The 22,692-nt window shown below is 44.5% G+C and overlaps 2 protein-coding genes across 5 annotated transcripts; one reads left to right on the top strand and one right to left on the bottom strand.

Moving 5' to 3' along the window:
* Window positions 1-144: 144 nt before the first annotated feature.
* AP4B1 (adaptor related protein complex 4 subunit beta 1) lies at window positions 145-13,136 on the bottom strand. Of its 4 annotated transcripts, none has more exons than XM_081222545.1 (11): window positions 12,950-13,136; window positions 11,760-11,949; window positions 9,262-9,486; window positions 8,513-8,643; window positions 7,759-7,906; window positions 6,738-7,234; window positions 5,620-5,703; window positions 4,625-4,728; window positions 3,665-3,872; window positions 3,035-3,316; window positions 145-2,773 (listed from the first exon to the last, which is right to left on the bottom strand). In XM_081222545.1, exons 2-11 carry the CDS (start codon window positions 11,870-11,872, stop codon window positions 2,346-2,348), a joined length of 2,220 nt encoding a protein of 739 aa, XP_081078671.1. In that variant the 5' UTR covers window positions 11,873-11,949; window positions 12,950-13,136; the 3' UTR covers window positions 145-2,345. The 4 variants fall into 4 exon arrangements, with proteins under 4 accessions (XP_081078671.1, XP_081078670.1, XP_081078669.1 ...); XM_081222544.1 differs by lacking the exon at window positions 12,950-13,136 and adding an exon at window positions 12,050-12,269; XM_081222543.1 differs by lacking the exon at window positions 12,950-13,136 and adding an exon at window positions 12,092-12,269.
* DCLRE1B (DNA cross-link repair 1B) lies at window positions 12,492-20,203 on the top strand. The gene is made up of 4 exons (XM_081222585.1): window positions 12,492-12,970; window positions 13,588-13,753; window positions 14,464-14,646; window positions 17,015-20,203. The coding sequence occupies exons 1-4, from the start codon at window positions 12,782-12,784 to the stop codon at window positions 18,094-18,096; spliced, it is 1,620 nt and encodes a 539-aa protein (XP_081078711.1). The 5' UTR covers window positions 12,492-12,781; the 3' UTR covers window positions 18,097-20,203.
* Window positions 20,204-22,692: the final 2,489 nt, after the last annotated feature.

Raw genomic sequence — 22,692 nt, 5'->3', positions numbered from 1 at the left:
GCTCCGAGGGAGAAGGAATATTAAATAATTAACTTCATGGTATACTTAAGCTTTAGTCATTTTGCTTGTAAATTAGTAAAACCAGACTACAGTTAAGAGAAATCAGTTCTTCATTGAGATCATTTTAAAATTACACTTTTCAAAAGCAACAGTTGCATATTCTGCCATGCCCCTACTTTACAGAAAAGCAACCAGGTAGGGCTTAATCTTCTAAAAGCTCCAATAGTTGGGATCACTTTAGCAACATTCAATTGCTGAGCTGTACCTAATTTTCTTTAGGTCAATATTTCAATTATAGTCTTTAATTTTTTAAAAAGTCAATCAATTTACTCAGTTTCTACCACTTACATTCTGTTCCCTTGTAACACTTAAAACTGGCAGCACTTAACACTTCGATTTTGTTTTAATACCTAATTAAACATTCACAGTTTAACTAAACAAGTCAAAACATGGAAAGCAATTCTGAAGCTGTTCTGATCCCCCTACTTCCAGTCCCTGGGGATCCATGGTCTAGATCAGACTTTTCAACTGGGGGTGATTCTGACCCCCACAGTAACTGGCAATGTCTGAAGACAGTTTTAGTTGTCACAACTAGGGGTTCTATTGGCATCTAATGGTATAGATCAGAGATACGGCTAATGATTATCCTACAGTGCACAGGAAAACCCCCTACGGCAAAGAATTATATGGCCCCAAATGTCCGTAGTACCACTTTTGAGAAACCCTAGTCTAGATGGAATTCCATCTATTGTCCTCTATGTGGTCAACACAATATAATAAAACACACTTCAAACACCAACCCCCAAACACCATCAGAATCTAATTACTTACAGCCATTCATTCAATGCTATTTATTGAGACATCGCTATGTGGTCGGCACCGTAGAGACAGTAGGAAAGAAAGATAATCACTGTCCTTAGAAACTGTCTGGTTGAGACAGACAACTCACAAACCCAGGCCCTTGCCAGAAAATTCAGCACTGTTATCTACTCTTATTAAAAGCTTAATTGAGAGAAATGATGGTGAAGCATTATTTGAAGGATATGCAGTCCACCTATGTATCTAGGAAGAAGTCCTTAAATTAAGCTGGATGATATTTGGGTCACAGTGTCTGTAATCCTTGAAGAAATGCCCTCACTAAGCTCCATATTAAAGTTATGCTGTTTGTACTGAAGAACACCATAAGCAAATCATGTGAAACTCTTTACTAACTTCCCATAGGAATCTTCTGCATATCACTCAGTGCCATCCATGTGAAACTACATGTAAATTTCTCTTCAAAATTAGAATTGAAATGTTTCTTCCTCCCTTGTAACAACTATACAACCATTTCTCTTTATTCTGACTACCAAATCTCTTAGAGAGCTAAATCTGAGGTTCAACTGTATCAACTACGTAGGCCCTTTCAGCCTGAACATTTGTATATGTTCCCATCCCTGACCCAGCTGGTTTTCACAGGTATTTTTATTTTTCCTGTGCTGGATTCCCTGGTTATTTATACTTTACCATCACCTTATTACATCTGTTTTTTCCATAAGTTGTCTCAGTGATTAAAACGTGGTCAGGTATGAATAAAATTAAACATGAGAAAGCGTGACAAGAAAACAATTACAACAGTGCTGCTAGACGTGTGCACTGACTGCTTTCACAGCTTGAATGAGACCCCTGATGAAGGCAGGAGGGTCACAGAAAACTTCCTGAAAGAGCTCATGCCTGAGCTGAACACTGAAAGATAGACGAGGTGTTACTTAAAGAAGACATGAGGGTGAGGAAATGGTCTAGGCAAGAAGAAAAAGCAGGTACCAAAGCACAAAGGTGAGAGAGAGCCAAGTGTATTCAGGGAACTGCAAGTGGTTTGCTTTTGCCAGAACAGAGGGTATCCTGGGGAGTGCTGAGACATGGCACTGACGAGGTACTTTAGATGCCAGGCTAAGGACTCTGAACTCTGGCCTAAAAAGCATGATTAGAAATATGAGAACAGTCAGGAATTTACTGCAATAATCTAGGGAAGAAAAGATGACCCCCACAAATGATGATCCAGTCAGTTTCCAGACACATCAGGCATCTTTAATGAGTAAAATAATCCCTTAAACTGATTAGGAAAGAATCCAAATCCTACCCTCACCCCATTCCCACCCCCTTACCAACCACATTAACCTTTACCACATCACCTGGAAAAACAGGGTCATTCACCAATGATCTTTGGACAAGAATGTAAGAATTCTCATTCCCAGATTCCCATTCTCCTTTGCCTTTGATATTATCTGGACTTACAAGCAGCTATAATAAGAAAAACTAAGGAACTCTGACAGCTATTCATCTCACTCAGGACAGGCAAGAAGCTGTTATGATTTTATGTCTCCAATTGTTCCAATCACAGTTTCTAATACAGAAATAAAACTGTTCAGTGTCTCTGTCCTCGCCTTGTTTTGTTTTACTGAGATCTGCATTTGCAAGTTCTCGGGCTCCAACAGCAGTTCTGTCAGGAACAGACAGCCAGTGTCATCCTGAGCGCTGAGGTAGGCTTTCCACGGCTGAGCCCCAGCCCTGTTCATCGCGATGGTCTGGATGTTCACGACTTGCAGGGCCATCTGGAGGGTGTCAGGATGGACTGCTCCCTGCCACGGGAACACCTGCTGATGAGCAACTTTGAGGCTCAGCCAAGTTTTCTCAAAACACTCAGCAGTAAGCTGGTGACTGGGGACTAGCACGAGGGCTCTGGAATCAGGGAGTTCTTGGACCCTCTCCTTGTTCTCTTCAGGAATCAGGGGTCCTACAAGAGTCAGAAAGGTCGTGTAAGAGATGCTCTTAGTCTGTAGAACTACATTTTAAAATCTAGATTTCCAGTAGTACACAATGTGACTTTTGTCTTTGGAGAAATGGCTTAAATCACCAATGATGAACTTCCTTCTTACTCACAGAGACAAAATTCGGGCAACAGTCTGAGGTTTAGCTAGGGTACTCTGCTCTCTACCAGTCATTGCAAAAGATAAAGATTTTTCATGACAAGGTATAAAGTAAGGACTATTTTTACCTGATGTGGCAAAAGGTGCAGTGTTAGGAAGCTCTGGGCCACGACGTTCTACTCCCTGGCATTTAGAGATGGTTGCCCAGCGGGCTTTGCCATATACTGGCACCAGTGTGTTGAAGTCCGAGGCCCAGCTGTTCACAGGTCTTTCTGCCTGATCCTCCAAGAGTCTGAGAGAAGGGTCAGATGGAGGGCTACACAGGATCCGCTTCACCTCATCAATGCCAGCTAAGAGGAGGCGATAGTGGAAGAGACCTCGGTCCCGTACTGCCATATCCTTTTCTTCCTCTGAGGTAGGACAACAGACTAAGTTAATTAAAAACAAACACGAAAACACTCTTTCTACCCCTGTGCCCACCAGAATAGGAGAAAAAATGAAGGAGGGAGGAAACCGTAGAAAACATTGACATTTTCTTCTTGGGTCCCAGATGGCTCACCAAACAATGAAAGCTGTGAGAACCGGTATGACTGGTCATGGCAAGTACCATTTCCTTCTTTTTTTTTTTTTTTTTTTAATTTGATTTTATTTATTTATTTTATACAGCAGGCCCTCATTAGTTATCCATTTTATACATATTAGTGTATATATGTCAATCCCAATCTCCCAATTCAACCGTTTCCTTCTGAAGAGCCTACCTATGCAGTAGTATAACAAACGGCCCAGCGTGTCCTGGCACTCGGCGGGTCGAGAGAGGAAAAGGCGCAGCAGAGCCGTGAGCAGCTCCATCTTGACAGCTGGAAATGTCTCCGACTTCACATTCTCTACGAAGTCTTCCAACACATAAGGAGCATTGGGGATTCTCTCCCCATGGACACCGAGTAGCCAAATAAGCGCCTGCTTCCCCTAGGTAATAAGGGAGTAAGAACAGGTGCTCAACATTTGGCTGTCCAGAACACAGGCCAAAGCAGACAGTAGATAGCAGCAGGTTTTGCTTTTCCCCTAGAGTCAGTAGAAAAGGTATATTTTATTTACTTCCACTTGCATTTATTAATCCACCCCCTACTAAACTCTCTACAACAAATAGGAATGAAATTCTACCACACAAAAGGAGACTTAAGACTCTCGCAGCCTATGCTGCTTAAGCAATAAGGCTTCCTCAGCTTTGAGGCTTCTTCCCCAATTTGGGGTTTAATGCTTCAGTGGACGCTACTGGAAGATTCCCCTAAGTTACTCTATTAAAGTGGTGATTAACCTAGAGTGCACATCAGAGTGACCTGCGAAGTTTCTTAAAACTCTATGTGTCTAGGGCTTCCACTCTTGAATATCTGAGTAGATACTGGAAGCCCAAATGTTTGTAAAAATTCCACAGATGAGTCTGATTTTCATGCCAGCTGAAAACCCTATGGTCTAAATCTCTGACTCAAAACTGTTCACAAGAACAATGGTATCAAAATATTTGTAAGAAAACCATAGCTAAATCCTAATGTTTTTATAATTTATATCCCACCTACACCCAAAACAGAATCTGAGGTGGCAATCAATTCTAAGAATTCCACTTCAGACACTGGGTGGAAAGAATAATTAGATTCCATTTCACAGAGCAGGGTCCCAAGCACTCCCCATCTGCCTAGAAGTAAAGGAGAATTACAGCCTACCTCGCTATCTTGAATGCTCTCTTCACAGCCGGGCAGGGCCTGACACACAGCTTCTGTACACTGAGGACACAACCAAACCAGGTCTCGGAAAGTCTGCACAACCACTAGAGCACAGCTCAGGACACAAGAGCACAGGATTAGAGCCTCCGCACGGGAAGGAATCTTAAGAAAAGTCACATATTCAGGCTAGATTACTGGGGGAATTTCTGTAAAATAGGTGTTTGGTGGGGTGGTCAAAAATTATCTGAGAAATGTCTGACATGGGCAACAATTTCTTAAATAAATGTTGCTCATCAGATTGCCATGAGGATAAACGAGTTAACGTATGTGAAAGCACTTGGCAAACCAGAAAGCATATACAAATGTGGGGGAATGCTGCTGTCAAATGATGCTCTGAGGACAGTATAAATGGAGCCACCAGGGCTGGAGCTACGGTGAAGCAAGCAAGGTGCCAGGGTGTAAAATTTAAGAAGACACACAGAGTTAGCATTTGCACAAACTTGAGAGCGAGTGCCTCTTTATATACATTCTTTTTTTGAAATATATATTCTTTCCATTCTGGTTTATCATAGGATATTGAATATAGTTCCCTGTGCTATACAGTAGGACCTTGTTGTTTGTCCATTCTCTATATAAAAGTGAGTGCCTCTTTAAATGTTTGCATCCTAGGCACTTTGCTTGCCTCCCCCTAGTCCCAGCCTTGGAAGCCACTGCTTACAGTATGCTGCCATAAAGCAAAAAGAGGGGTAAAGGTGGGGAAATAACAAGCAAGGTCACCCTCGCACCCTTCATGATCAATACAACAGCCTTGTAGACTCATGGCAACCTGAAGACTCCCTACCCTGTTAGATCTATATGTTTCTCTGATGGCAACAGATGATGATGCAAAGAAGAGTTTAAACCTCTGTTACTGAACAACAAGTATGTTTTGAGCAACTACTATAGGTCGGGAAATTGACCAAAAAAAAAAAAAATCCTAGAAAGGCAGCCATTACCTGTGGTAATGTGCTCTTGTCGAAGCCCCAGCAGCTCTGTTAGAATCTGCACACATTGATCCGTGTAGGTCCTGGCGATGCCACCTACAGAGGAAGGGAAAGCAGAAAAACGTGTTAAGTCAAAGACTAGCACCTCATTCTAAAATAATTTCCCATCAGCCAAAGAAAGACCAAGAGGACCAGAAATACCTAAAAAAAAAAGAAAAAGAAAAAGAAAATCACCCCTTGCTTGATGAAATAAGAATCTAAGTTTACTATAAAGGGAACTTTGGTAAAATGAATTTCCCATTGAACAAGGTTGAAAACTTTTAGTAACAAAGGTATTTATGTGGCAGCCAGTTTGTTGCAGCACACCTGTACAGGAATATTCCTGCTGGGAATACTGTGCAACAGCCTCCAGACTGCAGGATTTCTACTCCCCTCTTTGTGCCCTCTTCTCTGCCTCTAAAAATAACCATACTTTATTCTACATACGAGGGTTCCTTCTCCTTCTCTACTTGAAGTCCTCCAAAAGTTAGCTCCCCAGCTGCTTGCACTTGACGTGATCTAGCCCTTTAAATTCCAGACAGAGTAGCATGAAGAGGTCTGTAAGTCTTAGGTTTTACTCTGTGCTGGTCCACTCAGCATAATGCGTAGCCCAGAGCAGAAGCTTGATAAAAGATTGCTAAAATTTCAAAGGACTTTGAGTCAGGAAGGCTGGGTTCCAGTCCCAGTTCAGGAGCTACATGACCTTTGGGCAATTTAAGAAACTTTTTGTGCCTGAGTTTCTTCATCTTTGAAACGAAGTTAATAATAACACTTGTCCACTTTGCTTGACTGCCTCACAAGGCTGTGGGAAGATGATATACAGAAAAGCATTTTGGATAACAGACGACAAAAGGCAATATAAATTGTGTTACAGTTTGAGTCACCTATAGTCTATATCCTAGAAGATATGGAAACACCAGTGTTGACCAAAAAAACCTTTCTCCCCACCTTGTTTGTAGTCACTGACCCAACTGTTTGGTGCAAGATACTTTGCCTCTGAAGCAAGATTCACTCCCTTTTCTCTCTGTGGTTCCACAGCTTTCTAGCTGGTTGGTCTAGGCTCTCACAAAGGAAAAGCAACAGACACCTACCTATGGCAAAGACGGCAGCCTGCGCGAAGTCGGCAGACACATCAGTGCAGTACCCACGAAGCTCCTCCAGCACCTGCTGCACGTTCTCGTCGTTCACCAGCTCACACAGCACCTCCACCTTCTGGAGCTTGATGTAGTGGGGCTCCGAGTAGGAGCAAAAAAACTTTTTGTAGTGGCTGCTGAAGTGACCCGGCAAACTGTGCAGGACCTGGCGCACATGGCAGAGGGCAGCAAAACAGAGCTCGCGGCTCTCTGAAGAACAGGCGGCCAGCAAAGTTCCCTTGACTTGCATGAGCACGTCCGTTTGCACATGGGGGAAGTTTTTTGCCAAGATCAGAAAGAGTTTGGTGGCTCCCATCACCACACCTGGGCTACTGCTCTTGAGAAAACTGTCCAACAGGTTGAGAATGTCAAACAGCTCCTCCTCACTGCGGGGTTGGTAGCGTAGCAGAAAGTTCAATACTTCAGCCTGGCCCCACTGGTCCAGTTTTGACATTCTATCCAAAGAAGAAAACAAAAGTGCTGTCCTAGCAACAAAATTAGGACCACCTCCATGCTACTGCCATGTCAACAGTCATCTATCTGTTCATCACAACAAGGGGAGAATTCTTGAAAATAGGTTGTGCCATAATCAAATTATTCTTTTGATGTACTAAAGTTTACACAAAATAAGGCTTTAAATTCCAAGATGAGTTTACGGTACAAACGCACACTCATTGAAGGCCAAAGACATGCTCACTATACCCTAGATCCAGATTCTCTACATTTTAAGATAGTATGAATGGTTCAGTTTGGAGGACATAATGACTGCAGAGGACAGAACCCTGAAGGATCTGAAGGATCCCTAAGACAAATTAAAAAAAAATTTTCTCAATGAAACATGAGGAAGTTAATAGTTACAGTTAACTTTCTTTACTACTCTACAGAAGTTGTTCAAGACCTCTCCTTCATTCAATACTTCAACAAGATCCCACTAGGATGTAGATCTGAGCATGATAAAACAGCACAGAGGCATCCAAACCGATTTAAGAGATGGTGGGCGATGGGCTTATTGATGACAACACCTCCTTCCTGTTTCAGAATTTCCTCCAGAGACCTCAGGCAGTTCACAACCACAATTGGATCCTGGTCACGCAGCAAACTATATAATTCGTTTACCAGGGCACCATCTATAAAACGGAACAAAGATCTCACATAAAGAAAGGTTTCAGAGTCAAGGTGATAGAGCCAGAATAACAGTTCCAGGCAGACAAAGCTGAACTTCTCTGCCACAAAAATAACAAAGGCAGTAACAAAGTGCAAGGCCAAAACAATGGCCATTTTCAGACTGTGCTAAGCAGCTAAGGCACAGGATCTCACGTGGGCCCCAAAGAAAGGACTTCTCTAATCTCAGAAAATACCAAGCCCTGCATCCTACTTAAAAGAGACGTACAGGGCTTCCCTGGTGGCGCAGTGGTTGGGAGTCTGCCTGCCGATGCAGGGGACACGGGTTCGTGCCCCGGTCCGGGAAGATCCCACATGCCGCGGAGCGGCTAGGCCCGTGAGCCATGGCTGCTGAACCTGCGCGTCCGGAGCCTGTGCTCCGCAACGGGAGGGGCCACAACAGTGAGAGGGCCACGTACTGCAAAAAAAAAAAAAAAAAAAAAAAAAAAAAAAGAGACATACAGAAGTAGGGTCACATTATTATTTTCTACCAAAGCTACATACTCTTTTACAAAGTCATATAATGGAAGCACAAATAAATACTGATCATGGTAGATTACACTGAAACTTACCCACTTCAGAGTCTCCATGAAGAGTATGCATCTTGGCACAGCCAAGGACTGCTACCCTCCTGACATATGAAGCCTTATCATGCAGACCGTTGAGAACTGGCTGTTGGATATATTCCTGCACACCAGGCAACCTAAGCAACACATCCTAGAGTCAGTCAGATCCTAAGGTACTAGTTTTGACACAATTTAGCCCCTATTCACTTAACAGAGGGTTTAGTAGATGTTTGAATATGCATTGGTCAGATTCTTCTCCAACAACGTGGAGAAAGCTGCTGCCAAACTTAAAAAGCCTCACTTGACTCTTCACGTGGAATAATGCCACACAGGCAGGTTAAAAAAAATACACACACACACACACACACACACACATTTAGAAATCTTTAACTATTTCAGGGACTTCCCTGGTGGTCCAGCAGTTAAGACTCCATGCTCCCAATGCAGGGGGCCCGGGTTCAATCCCTGGTCAGGGAACTAGATCCCGTGTGCCGCAACTAAGACCCAGAGCAGCCAAATAAATAAGTAAATAAATATTTAACTATTTCACTAAGAGTAAGAATAGAAAAACTCCTTAATGAAATCACATATATAATTTTTTAAACCAAAGCAATGGCCGAAAACCTGAGTTCAGGTTACAACAGTGTCTTCCCAAGTATTAAGGAGCTCAAATAAATTGTTGTCATTAAAAACCTGCCCCATGACCACATGAACTTATCAGCCACTGAGATACAGGAAGGGAGGAGAGTGCTCACCTGAGGCTACACATGCTCCTTAGTGCCAACCCTCGCACCATCGGGTTGGGGTCTGAACAGTCTTTGCACAGTGTATTGATGGCCAGGAGAGCCAGATCTGGTTTCAGGGGGGCATAGGTACACATGTAGAGATAAACCAACTTCTTCTGAACAATATCCATAGTGGCACTGGCCTTCACCATTTCCATGAAAACACCAGACATGTCCGAGCCCTGAGTCATGTGCCTGAAACCAACACACACAGCAGGAAAAAAGTAAAATACATAATCCCCAATCTACAACAGAAAGCCTTTTACTTATACGTGCCCTGGATATCCAACTAGATTGTGATCTCTTAGGAGCAACCAGGTCTACTTCGTCTATCATATCACACAATACTTCACAATGGGCCTGCAATAAACGTTCTTCTATTCATTCAACGAACTAGTACATTCCAGTCACATTCAGATTTTACATTCCAGGGATATGTTCTGGGGAATAATCTTGAAGAAGGCATGGTCTCAGATCTCAAGGAACTCAGAAGTCTATCAAGGAGGCAGACAAGAACACCACTAATTACAGAATGATAGATTGGTATTATAACAGAAGTAACAGACAAGGTGCAGTGGGGAGCAGGAGGTCTAACACTGCCAAAAAGTCATAAAATGTTTCCACAGAGGAAGAAATAGTTGAGCGGAATGAGCAGGAGCTCCAGGCAGGTATAGTAGATAGGTAATGATACACACTGTGAGGCATGTGGACATGAGAAAGAATGGTACATTCTTTTTAGAGTATGCAGGTAGTTAACTGGGTGTTCCTTGGGTGCTATGATAAGAAATTTGGGCTTTATTCTGTAGATCACTGTTTCTCAAACTGTGATCTCCTATAGCAATTAGAGGGGATGTCTGTTTAAAATGCAGGTTCCTGGGTTCCATCCCACCCTACTGAAATCAGAATTACTGGATTGGATGAAAAATTTACATTTTCTAAAAAAGCACCCCAAGGGGGCTTCCCTGGTGGCGCAGTGGTTGAGAGTCCCCCTGCTGATGCAAGGGACGCGGGTTCCTGCCCTGGTCCGTCCGAGAGGATCCCACATGCCGCGGAGCGGCTGGGCCCGTGAGCCATGGCCGCTGAGCTTGTGCGTCCGGAGCCTGTGCTCCGCAACGGGAGAGGCTACAACAGTGAGAGGCCCGCGTACCACCAAAAAAAAAAAAAAAAAAAAAGCACCCCAAGGGACTTTTGTGCATACTGAAGTTTGTGATCCACAGATATACACAAGAGTTATATTGTCAAATTCATATGCTGGAAAATCAATCTGGCTGAAATGAGGGCCTAAGGTGACCTACTACTAAGCTACTGCAATTGCTTTAAAAAGGGAACCAGAACAGCAGTGCCAGTTAAAAAAAAAAAGGATGGACCACAATGTTCATTGCAGCTCTATTTACAATAGCCAGGACATGGAAGCAACCTAAGTGTCCACCCACAGATGGATGGATAAAGAAGATGTGGCACATACATACAATGGAATATTACTCAGCCATAAAAAGAAACGAAATTGAGTTAATTGTAGTGAGGTGGATGGACCTAGAGTCTGTCATACAGAGTGAAGTCAGAAAGAGAAAAACAAACACCGTATGCTAACACATATATATGGAATCTAAAAAAAAAAATGGTTCTGAAGAACCTAGGGGTAGGACAGGAATAAAGATGCAGACATAGAGAATGGACTTGAGGATGTGGGGAGGGGGAAGGGTAAGCGGGGACGAAGTGAGAGAGTGGCATGGACATATATACACCACCAAGTATAAAACTGACAGCTGGTGGGAAGCAGCCGCATAGCACAGGGAGATCAGCTCGGTGCTTTGTGACCACCTAGAGGGATGGGATAGGGAGGGTGGGAGGGAGATACAAGAGGGAGGAGATATGGGGATATATGTATATGTATACCTGATTCACTTTGTTATAAAGCAGAAACTAACACACCACTGTAAAGCAATTATACTCCAATAAAGATGTTAAAAAAAAAAAAGAGGATGGATACTTAGAACCATGAATCCATACCATCTGACTTGAACAGTGACAATCAGGTGTCACCAAGACTGACTCCCCATTTGCTCAGCTGGGTGGTGACGTTCATCAACACAAATACAAGTGGAAGAGCAGGTTTGGGGAGGGCGGAAGGATGTAGGTACTATTTTGCATGTCTTTGAAGAAATATCCAGGTGGAAATGCCAAGTAGGCAGTAAGATCTGTGTGTCTGATGATAAAAAAAAGGAGGTCTGTGCTAGACATAGAGCTGGAAGTCAGCAGTACAAGTTCAAGATATGGGTGAAACCACCGAGCTGAGTAAAAGAAGCAAAATATGTCCCACAAGGGAGATTTAGACGGCAGTCCAGAGAAGCAGGAAGACCAAATCATACAACTGCCATGGGTGCAAGTTCACTTAATCTTTCTGAGCGGCCAGGGGTAGAGAGCCCTGATGGGGAAGGCAATGGGGGAGTTAGAGCGTTAGGTGATACCTAATCACTCGCTGGATGACATTCCGATAGCGCAGCCTATCAGCCTGAATGTGAGGGTTACACAGAGCCTTCTTCAGCTCCTTCACCACGTCCTCGGAGCCCAGGTACGGCATCTTCTCGAACAGTCACGAGGCAGTTCCCAGAGATCCCTAGGTAACTCGTGGGCTCCTTCTGGCCCTGATGTGGGGACCTGGGTAAAGGAAACGTCAGTCAGTGAAAAGACGACAGGCGCGATCTGGCCCAGCCTTGGCTTCCCCCAGGGCCGGCAAGGGCCGGCACCCGGGCCCTACCACACTGGAACTTCAACCCTCTCGCTCCCTGGCGAGGCCCACCCTAGGCTCTGCGGATCCTTCCCGGGGACCTGCAGGCTGGTTCGCTCCGCCCACAGAGCTCTCCCGCAACCTCTAGGCCCTCTGCCCGACTTCCAGCCCCGCAGCCAACAGTCCGTGGACCCCTCCCTCTCCAGTTCCAGCCTTTCTTGCGCCTCCACGCGGTTGCCGTCACCAAGAGGCCCAATCAACCTTTCTGCGGAAGTCCCGCCTCCTCCAGGGGGACCACACAGAGCAGCTGCCAATCACCCTCTCCCAGTGAGCGCCGAGCGCAGCCTGGATCCCGACCTTAGGGTGCCCTTCCCCCAACCTCTCACCTCCCGGCGCCGCCGCGCGGCTAACCTCTGGCACAGCGGAGGCGGGCAATCGGAAATCGGCTACTTCCGCCTGTCTCCGCCCGGCAGCGCGCGCTTTGAGACCAGGGCCTCGGCCCCTGGTCCCGCGCGCCGGGGGGAGTGGCGCTCCGTTGGGCGCCTTCTGTGGTTTGCGATTCCACCCCCAGACTCCCACAGCACGGTCACTTCCTTTTCTGCCCAGTCTAGTCACTCATTCCCCCACTGAGCTGGCTTTCCTTACGGCCTCTGGCCCTGTTCTTGCCCCAGCATGACTTTTTTCAGGGCGCCGTTGTAGGAGCCTCCCGCAGGAGCTCTGTTCCCATGAAGATCCCACTGGTGACTCTCCAACCCCGCCACCATGAACGGGGTCTTGATCCCTCAAACGCCCATCGCTGTGGACTTTTGGAGCCTGCGCCGGGCTGGCTCCGCCCGGCTCTTCTTCTTGTCCCACATGCACTCGGACCACACCGTGGGTCTCTCTAGCACCTGGACCCGGCCCCTCTACTGCTCCCCAATCACCGCTTACCTCTTGCACCGCCACCGACAGGTATGGGGGGCTGGAGTCGGCCTCCGAGAGTTGGTCCCGGCAGCTGGGTGGGGACTTCCGATCTGTCACAGCTTTGGAGTCATAGAGTTGGGGTCAGGAAGACTGAGTTTTACAAAAGCGAGAACCCAGAATGCATCTTTAGCCCAGAATAGGAGTGTGGTTTCCAACTGGCCGGCTTGGGATGTTTCAGTGATAAATTGGGGAGGACTTTTAGTCCAGCCAAGGAAATTGTTCCTACCTCTTCCCATAAGCTAGGCCAGTGTTTCCCAAACTTGCCTCATCATAAGAATCCACCCAATGTGCTGAGTAAAATACAGATCCTCCAGCGCCTCCCTTCTCCCCCATCTGATTCAGTAGACATAGCTAGCGCAGGTCGTGGAAATCTGGTTGGAATTTTTTTTAACAGGTGCCCTCCAAAGGATTATTATGATTTGGAAAGTCTGAGAATCGCTGACTAGACTTGTTTTCTGCACTCTTAATTTAAACTTGTACGAAGGGTGAGGTAGAGGGTGGGAAGAGGAAGGGAGGATTGTTTGGGAATCCCCATCACAGCTTCTGATCCAGGGAGGTATCAGGGAGGGGAGTCTGTTCCCTGGGATGACCAGCTGTTTCCTCAGGTATCTAAGCAGTGGATCCGAGCCCTGGAGGTTGGTGAGAGCCATATGCTGCCTCTAGATGAAGTTGGGCGAGAGACCATGACTGTAACCCTCATCGATGCCAATCACTGCCCTGGCTCTGTCATGTTTCTCTTTGAAGGATACTTTGGAACCATCCTCTACACAGGTGGGCTTCCGGAGGGGTCCTTTCCACTTTCCCAGCCTAGACACTACTTTTTTTTGCCGGGGTGGGGGGTGGATCTTAGTTCCCCAACCAGGGCGGAACCTGCCCCCTCAGCAGTGAAAGCGCGGGGTCCTAACCACTGGACCGCCAGGGAATTCCCAACACTACTTTTCTTTTTTTCTTTCTTTTTTTTTTTTTTTTTTTTTTTTGCGGTACGCGGGCCTCTCACTGTTGTGGCCTCTCCCGTTGCGGAGCACAGGCTCCGGACGCGCAGGCTCAGCGGCCATGGCTCACGGGCCCAGCCGCTCCATGGCATGTGGGATCTTCCCGGACCGGGGCACGAACCCGTGTCCCCTGCATTGGCAGGCGGACTCTCAACCACTGCACCACCAGGGAAGCCCAACACTACTTTTCTTGAGCATCTTTGACTCATAGTAGAAGTCTGGAGACCTCCTAGCTTCATGCCACACGAGCACAGTGACCCTTTCTCAACTGATTTCCCACTCTTTAAGGTTATGAACTTTGCAAAGAATCATGAAAAAACAGGAGCACGATGGAGACGTTTCCACAAAGAAGCTGTACTACATCATTGCTAGACTCTAGTTTTTTCCAACAGGCCAGTAGGCAAATGCCCATTGTTATTGGAATTGGGAGAGGCTTGTCTTCTATACTTTTGTCTCTGACTGTCTGCCTCCCATATATTCTTCTTCCAGGTGATTTTCGGTATACACCGGCCATGCTGAAGGAGCCAGCCCTGAGACTGGGGAAACAGATCCATACCTTATACCTAGACAACACCAATTGCAACCCCGCCCTGGTTCTTCCTTCCCAAGAAGAAGCTGCCCGCCAGATTGTTGAGCTCATTCGAAAGCACCCACAACATAACATAAAGATTGGTGAGGGCTTTCCTTTCCTTTTGTTCTCACTCATGGAGCTAGTGAATCTAGGTTCTTTGGAGTGTCTCACATCTTTCAGGTCTTTGTGTAGATGTCCTTTTCTCCATGAAATCTACCCTGACCTTTTTATTTAAAATTACAATCTGCCCACCATCTGTACTCCCACATTCCCAACTCCTGATCCCCTAAACCAATTCAACTTTTTCATTTTTTCATAGCACTCATCAACTTCCCATATACTCCATATGTTTTAATATACTGTTGCTTATTGTTGATTGTCTATCTCCACTTTCCCTGCCACACACACACACACACACACACACACGTATTCCTTGAGGGTGTGGATGGAGGTGGGAAGAAGTCTTATGTGTTTGTGGAACAGAGAAGCAGCAGTATGACAGGTGCACAGTGGTTGAGGAGACTGGAAAGGCTGGAGGGGCTGAAGTGCCTGTAAGCCATTTTGAACTTGATCCTAAATGCAACCATTGCTCTTAGGATAAAGAGCTATTGAAGGGTTTTAAGCAGGAGAGGGACACTATTGCCCTTATCACCTTACAGTGTATTCCATAATTTATGTATTTATTGTATTTAGTTTTTATTATCTGTCTCCTTGTGCTAGAATGTAAATTTCACAATAGACAGGCTCTTTGTTTCACTTATGGATATATCCCAGATGCCTAGGTTAATGCCTGATAGAGGCATTCGGTAAATATTTGTTAGCAATTGAATGAAGTTTATCAGAATGTAGATATTCAGGTGAGTGTTGTTCTTGCAGTTAGATACATTAAAAACCCAGCTGTCTGCTTGTTCTAGTGACTCCACAACAGTACAAAATATTTTGGGCTTCTTGGAATTGCCTTTTGGGATAGTTTATGAAAATCCATTTTTATTTATTAAAATGTAATAGATTTAGTTCCAAATGATTTTTTTGATTGTTTCCAAAATTGTAGTAAATCCACAAAAGGAAAAAAAATTTGCCACCATGATGAACATTTTAAAAGGATATGCCCCAGCTCTGAAAGGTGTTTCAAAATAGATTTAAACAAAGGCATTGAAAAAAAAAATTATATACCTTCCAGAGTGACTACCAAATTGATGGAGAGATATTCCCTCTCAGGATTGCTTGACTACTCATGAAGAAATATCAGTGCTAACTATTCTTGGGGTTTTCCACGCAGAGTTTTCCCAGAGAAGCACAGCTGGCTGGTAGGGTGCTGTAGTAGGGCTTGATTAATTTTGCAGATATACAATAATCCCCTACTGTGTGCCAAGTATTCTGATAGGCAGTGGGAATAGAAAAAAATGAATAAAATATGAGGGCTTACAGTTTAGTAGTAAAGGGCCTAGAAGAGGAAAAATAAAAGGCGGGAGGATAGGGAGAGAGAAAAGAAAATCAGCTAGCTTTGTGCCCAAAGAGTGAGATTTTGAACCATGATGAGGAATAAGGTGGATATAAAGGAAATATAGATTCTTTAAAGGCATTCACAGTCTGGTTGTAGACTTGAAATATACCTTCAGAAAAGGTCTGAGAACAACTACTTAAACAACATCTCCCATATCTGTTACCATAACCATTACCCAAATTCAGGCCTCCATTTCTTTCTCTATATGTACTATTTGGGCCTTCTAACTGGTACTTCTGCTTTCAGTATATTCTCATGCAGGTCTTTGAATAATACGGCTGCCACTTGTTTTTCTAGAGCCCTGCTCTGATCCTATGAATCCTATAATTAGAATTAGCCATTTTCCTGCTTGCAGCTCCTTAATGACTCACCTTCACTTACAGAATTAAATCCAAGCTCCCTAGCAGTACATACAAAGCCCCCTATTACATGGTCCTTACTCACCTCTCTAGTGTCATTTCTTACCAGTTTCTCTGTACCTTAGTAACACTGAAATGACCTCTCTTAAAATGTTCTCTACCATCCCCTTCCCTTGCCAGATTAACTTGCACCCATCATTTAGGACTTATCTAAGTTGTCATTTTCAGGAAGCTATCCCTAACTCTATCAACTGGTAGATGTTTTTCTGTGCCCTCATAATACTGTGTGCATGTCTGTAGCATGCATTGTTTCTGGGTCCCCAAATAGATTACACTCCTTGAGGACTGAGATTTTTGTTTGTTTTCACAGTGCCTAACACCTGATAGATGCTTTCCTTTGTTGAACTGAATGAATGAGTGGATTCTGTGCTAAACTTCTCCCTACCCCATCCTCCATATACCTCAGCTCAAATGCCACCTCCTTCCTGATAGACAGTCAGGGGGTAGTCCCATTAATTTTGTGTATTTCTATTAAACATTTGGTTGACTTATTAGCTTCATCCTCTTCCTTCTCTTACTTTCCCCAATCCCTTGAACATTATTCAGGACTCTATAGCCTGGGAAAAGAGTCATTGCTGGAGCAGCTGGCCCTGGAGTTTCAGACCTGGGTGGTATTGAGTCCTCGGCGCCTGGAGTTGGTGCAGCTGCTGGGCCTGGCAGATGTGTTCACAGTGGAGGAGAAGGCTGGCCGCATCCATGCCGTGGACCACATGGAGATCTGCCATTCAGCTATGCTGCGTTGGAACCAGACCCACCCTACCATTGCTATCCTCCCCACCAGCCGGAAAATCTACCGTTCCCATCCCAATATCCACATCATCCCTTACTCTGACCATTCCTCCTACCCTGAGCTCCGTGCCTTTGTCACAGCACTGAGGCCTTGCCAGGTGGTGCCCATTGTCAGGCGACAACCCTGTAGGGACTACTTTCAGGACAGCCTGAGCCCCAGGCTCTCTGTGCCTCTGATTCCAGACTCTGTACAGCAATACATGAGTTCCTCCTCTAGAAATCCAAGTTTTCTCTGGCTGTTGTTAGAAAGGAAGCTAAAGAGACTGAGAACCCAGGGTGTCGTGTTTGAATCCCTTGAGGAAAATGCTGATCACTCTCAAACTGACGGGGACTTGAAGAAGACCAAGAATGAGAACCTTTCTGGGGAGCTTGAGAAGCAGCCCTCCCACCATCCTTTGAAGATCAAGAAGCAGTCGTTCCCGGACATCTGCAACAAAGAACGGGAGGGGGCAGTCTCTTCCTCCGGGTCCCAGAAGATGGTGACTGTATTGACTGCCCCCTCGGGTTTTTCAGTGCACTTAGGGTCTACAGATAAAGAATTTCCCTCTCCGGAAACTGGGGGGGAAATCGGTGTAGGGCCCTACTCGGTACCCAGGGGAGACAATGTGGGCTCAGCAGCCACAGGGAATCAGAGATTCTGGATGGGCCAGGATTCTCCCCAGCCTCACAGCAGCAAGGCTGCCCCTCTTCTGGCTCCTGAGTACAGGGGCCTGGCACTCAAATACCTTCTGACTCCAGTGAACTTTCTTCAGGCAGGGTTCTCTTCCAGGAGCTTTGACCAGCAAGCGGAAAAATACCATCAACTCTTGCTTAAGTACAGACAGGAGAGTACAGAGTAACAACCTTGTTTGATCCAACACTGCACTTTTTTAAAAAAAAATTCATCAAGAGTTGTTTATTTTCAAAGTTAGCACTCTTTGTATTTCTACCACTAACAGATGGGCAGTGCCACATCAACACTGTACTTTTGAAGATAGTGGCTGATGGCTTATTTGGGGCCTTACTTTTCTGTGGTGCATGCCCACCCTGTAACAAGACTTCTCAAAGCGTGTTCATTGGAATCCTAGTGCCTATGGAATCCTTAGTTCTATAATTGACTGGTGTTTAAGAAACACTTTACATTATAACCCCTTTACAGTATATATGAGCACATTAAATGTTCTGGGAAGTCCTGCAGTAATTTAATCTGTTTAACTTTGTTTAACCCAGTATTTCTCCAAACTTCTTTTTTTTTTTTTGGCTGTGTGGCATGCGGGATCTTAGTTCCCTGATCAGGGATTGAACCCACGCCCCCTGCAGTGGAAGCAGAGTCCTAACCAGTCTCCAGACTTTTTGAATATGCAGTCCTCTTGTATGGCTGCAGAAAGAGATAAAGAGTCTGATCAAAAAGGACCAGTTTATTCCCATTGTTTTGTGTGTCATGTGTCATTCCCCATGTCCCCTTCTGTCTCTTCCTAGATAAAAGTCCCTAGGTAGTTCTGTTTTTTAATTTAGGAACTGTGGTGCAGGAGGATAAAGTGACCCAGGCAGCATGTTCCAATCCTGAAGGTCACTGATTTGCTGTGACCCCATCCAAGCCACTTCCTGTCTCTGCCTCTGGGAGGGAACAGGAAGTGATGAAGATCCTTGAAAACCTGGAGAAAATTTCCACCTCTGCCTCCGTGAGAGTTTGCAGTTAGTGTCCCTGAGGACCTACCTGGAAGACAGCCAGCTGGGGGACTGGGCACCCCTCACCAAGGCAGTATCTGGAACCCAGCCAAACATTAGGCTCAGGGTAAGATGGGCGTCCCAGCTGCCTAGAGGCCCTATTTGGCTGAAATAAGGTTACAAAAGATCAAATGTGCTGCCAGATAGACTTGATTGTTCACACAGCTGGGATATTTGCTGCTCCCCTCCACCCAGTATCCCCCCCTTCCATCCTTGGGTTGAGTAGGGAGCTGGAGGACATAGCCTGTTTGTTTCAGTAACCAGGGCAGAGACCAAGCAGCCAGCTGGTGGAAGGGGTGAGGGTGTGCAGTTCTGCCCTGACCTTCTGCACACAGCCTGACAAAATGCCAAACCAATAAGCAGGACAGCAGATACCACAGTCACAGAGGGCACAGGCATGTGGAGCTGGGCACATGGATAAAAACTGTTTCACAATGGAGCTTCAAGCCTTCACAATGAAGAAGCTTCTGATTCTTGTCCAGGGGGCCGGAAATTGTCTACTTCTGGAGGAAGATACGAAGAGTTTAGAAAGCAAAATAAGGCCTTTCTCTTGGGCAAGCTGTATACAGCTCTGTTTTGTCAGTGACCCTCACTGTAAGCCTCCCATGGGCCCATTAGGAGCCATAGCAGGTGAGGCATGTGGGGTAGCAGGGGACATGGGCACTGTCCTGGGCTTGAATCCAGGGTACCTGGGCAAATAGAGATATCAGGCTTCCATAGCAGAGCCTCAGTTTCTCATCTGTAAACCAGGGACTGAGGTACCTACCTCTCCTGATTGCTTTGGAGGTTAGAGAATTGGTAAAATTCCTAGCTCAGTACCTAGCACATGATGGATATTTTATATATTGGTTCTCAGCCTCTGGTTCTTTAAAAAAAAATTATTCTCTATATAAAATAAGAAACTTTGGAAGTCATACAAAATATAAAGAAGAAAAAATCAGAATTCCTCCATGTAGATCAATTGTTTTCTTCTAGTCTTTTTCTGTGCATGTAAATATATTAATTATATAATTTTTTTCCAAATTGGGGTAATACTGTATACAGTTTTATATCCTGCATTTTACTTTCTTAATATCTTAAGCATTTTCTCATATCATTAAATATTATGCAAAATGTCATTTTAATAGTGTATAATACCCTATCATATGGGTATACCTTAATTAAAACTATTCTGTTTTATTCAACATTTTGTGTGCTCTTTTTTTCACAATTATACATATTACAATGGACATTCTTATGCATATATCATGGCATTTGTGTCTATTTTCTTGGAGTAAATTACTGGAAGCGGGATAACAGTTTTAAGTTTCTTAAATTTATTTTATTGAAGTATAGTTGATTACCAATGTTGTGTTAATCTCTACTGTACAGCAGAGCGATTCCGTTATACATATATATACATTCTTTTCCATATTCTTTTCCATATGGTTGAATATAGTTCCCTGTGCTATATAGTAGGACCTTGTTTACCCATTCTCTCTATAATAGTTTGCATCTGCTAATCCCAACAGTCTTAAGTTCTTGATGCAAATTGTGTCCAGTGCCCCCCAGATAGGTTTCCTTACTATCCTTTCTGCAGAAGAGGATAGAATTAAAATACCTTGAAGACTCATTAAGTTCAAATGGTGTCATTAGAATGGTACGTGTCAACACGTGGAAAATTATCTTGTGTGCTACGTTAATATTTACTAAGCTGTGTGGGCAAGGCTTAGCCTGACTTCATCTGGGAGCCTCTAGCTGTCTCACTTCTGTGCTACTCGAAGGTGGCTGGGAGAGATAAGGTAGTCTTCAGTACAAGGGCCCCCAGATGGGAGTAATCTTCTAGCAACAAGGAAACCTGTCAACTCTTGGCATGTGCTGTGTCACACATATTCCTATAGAATACCTTCCATATAGAAGCAGGATCTATATGAATTCAGGTGGGGGGGAGGTAGAAGCAAAGGGCTTTGAGGAATTTAGTTGTTGGTGGCATGTTTCTGTATTAATAATGGGAAGGGACTTCCCTGGTGGCGCAGTGGTTAAGAATCCTCCTGCCAGTGCAGGGGACATGGGTTCGAGCCCTGGTCCGGGAAGATCCCACATGCCGCGGAGGATCCCACATGCCGCTGAGCAACTAAGCCCGTGCGCCACAACTACTGAGCCTGTGCTCTAGAGCCTGCGAGCCATAACTACTGAGCCCTCGTGCCACAACTACTGAAGCCCGCATTCCTAGAGCCCGTGCTCCGCAACGAGAAGCCACTGCAATGAGAAGCCTGCACACCACGACGAAGAGTAGCCCCCACTCGCCGCAACTAGAGAAAGCCCACGCATAGCAACGAAGATCCAACGCAGCCATAAATAAATAAATAAATAAATAAATAAATAAATAAATAAATAAATAAATAAATAAAAAGAAATAATGGGAAGATTTCATACTATTCTAAATTAAATTTGTCTGGCTTATAATAGAGATTGGCAGTTGTCTTATTTGTTTCATTTCTCAACACTCCCTCATATAAACATGCTGCATTGCTATATCTTTAAGAAGCCAATTTAATTTATTTTTAGAATCTAAGGATGACCCCCCCATAGATCTATGAAGATCTTGCAATGAAGCTTGAAGTTACTGGGAGAAAGGAAGTTCCCTAGAGATCAATTAGTTATTTGCTTCATGACCTGTGGGAAAACTTGTACTTTTCCACAAGGAGACTGACAGTGATTTAAGTCCCTTTAGGGAAGAAAATCTGCCTGACTGGCCTTGGGGAACCATCTCTTACTCCTGACCCAGACTACCCTTTGTGGTAGGAAATAGAAGGTAAGTGAGTCCACTTGTTCAAGAAAAGGGATTTAGACCTGGGTTCTCTATCTCAAGTCCACCCCCAGGGAGACAGTTCTCTCTGCATTCTTGGAGTGGTTCATAAGCAGGAGAAATTCCATCTGGAGGTCCATTTAAAAGAAAAATTATTTTACTGAAGTATAACTGATTTCCAATATGTTGTGTGAATTTCTACTGTAGAGCAAAGTGATTCAGTTATATATATATGTGTATATATACATATATATATATACATATATGTATGTGTATATATATACACATATATATATACACATTCTTTTTCATATTCTTTTCCATTATGGTTTATCACAGGATATTGAATATAGTTCCCTGTATGTGCACGTAGTTCCGATGCTATCTCTAGTGAGTAACTGTCAGTCCATAACCTGTTCCCACCTCTCACCCTCTCTAACCACCACCACCACAAGCTGTTTTGTCTTGGGTTCATGGCACTTCCCCCTTTCTCTTCCATAGGATATCCCACCTACATCACTACAGGATGATTTTGCTTGCCCTTATTAGTATCTGTATCTACAGCTGCCCGTGGGGGATTCTCATCCTCGGAATGGATAAGCTTGTCTTTATTTTGGCCACAGTGCTTTTATTTAGATACACCCTTCCACCTTGACTATCTCATTCCCGGGTAACTTTCTCTTCTCTGACCACATCCTGGACCCACCAGGTCACGGAAAGCTCCCAGATTCTTGGGCTTGGTTCTTTCCCTAAACGGATAGCTTATTGAATCATCTTGCAATCACACAAAACTTCTGGTTAGCCTTGGGTTAGTGTTTCCCTTGCAGTATCCATATATTTAAAACACTATTGTATTAGGGCTATCTAACCAGTCCTAACTCCTCCCGTCAATTTATAATAACTTTGGGGAGTGGAGGATGAAGTCTGTCCCCAGTGCTAC

This window comes from Mesoplodon bidens (assembly GCF_964165515.1).
Source record: "Mesoplodon bidens genome assembly, chromosome: 2".
NCBI lineage: Eukaryota > Metazoa > Chordata > Mammalia > Artiodactyla > Ziphiidae > Mesoplodon > Mesoplodon bidens.
The sequence above is the reverse complement of the archived record's forward strand: the minus strand, read 5'-3'. Positions and strand labels throughout refer to the sequence as shown.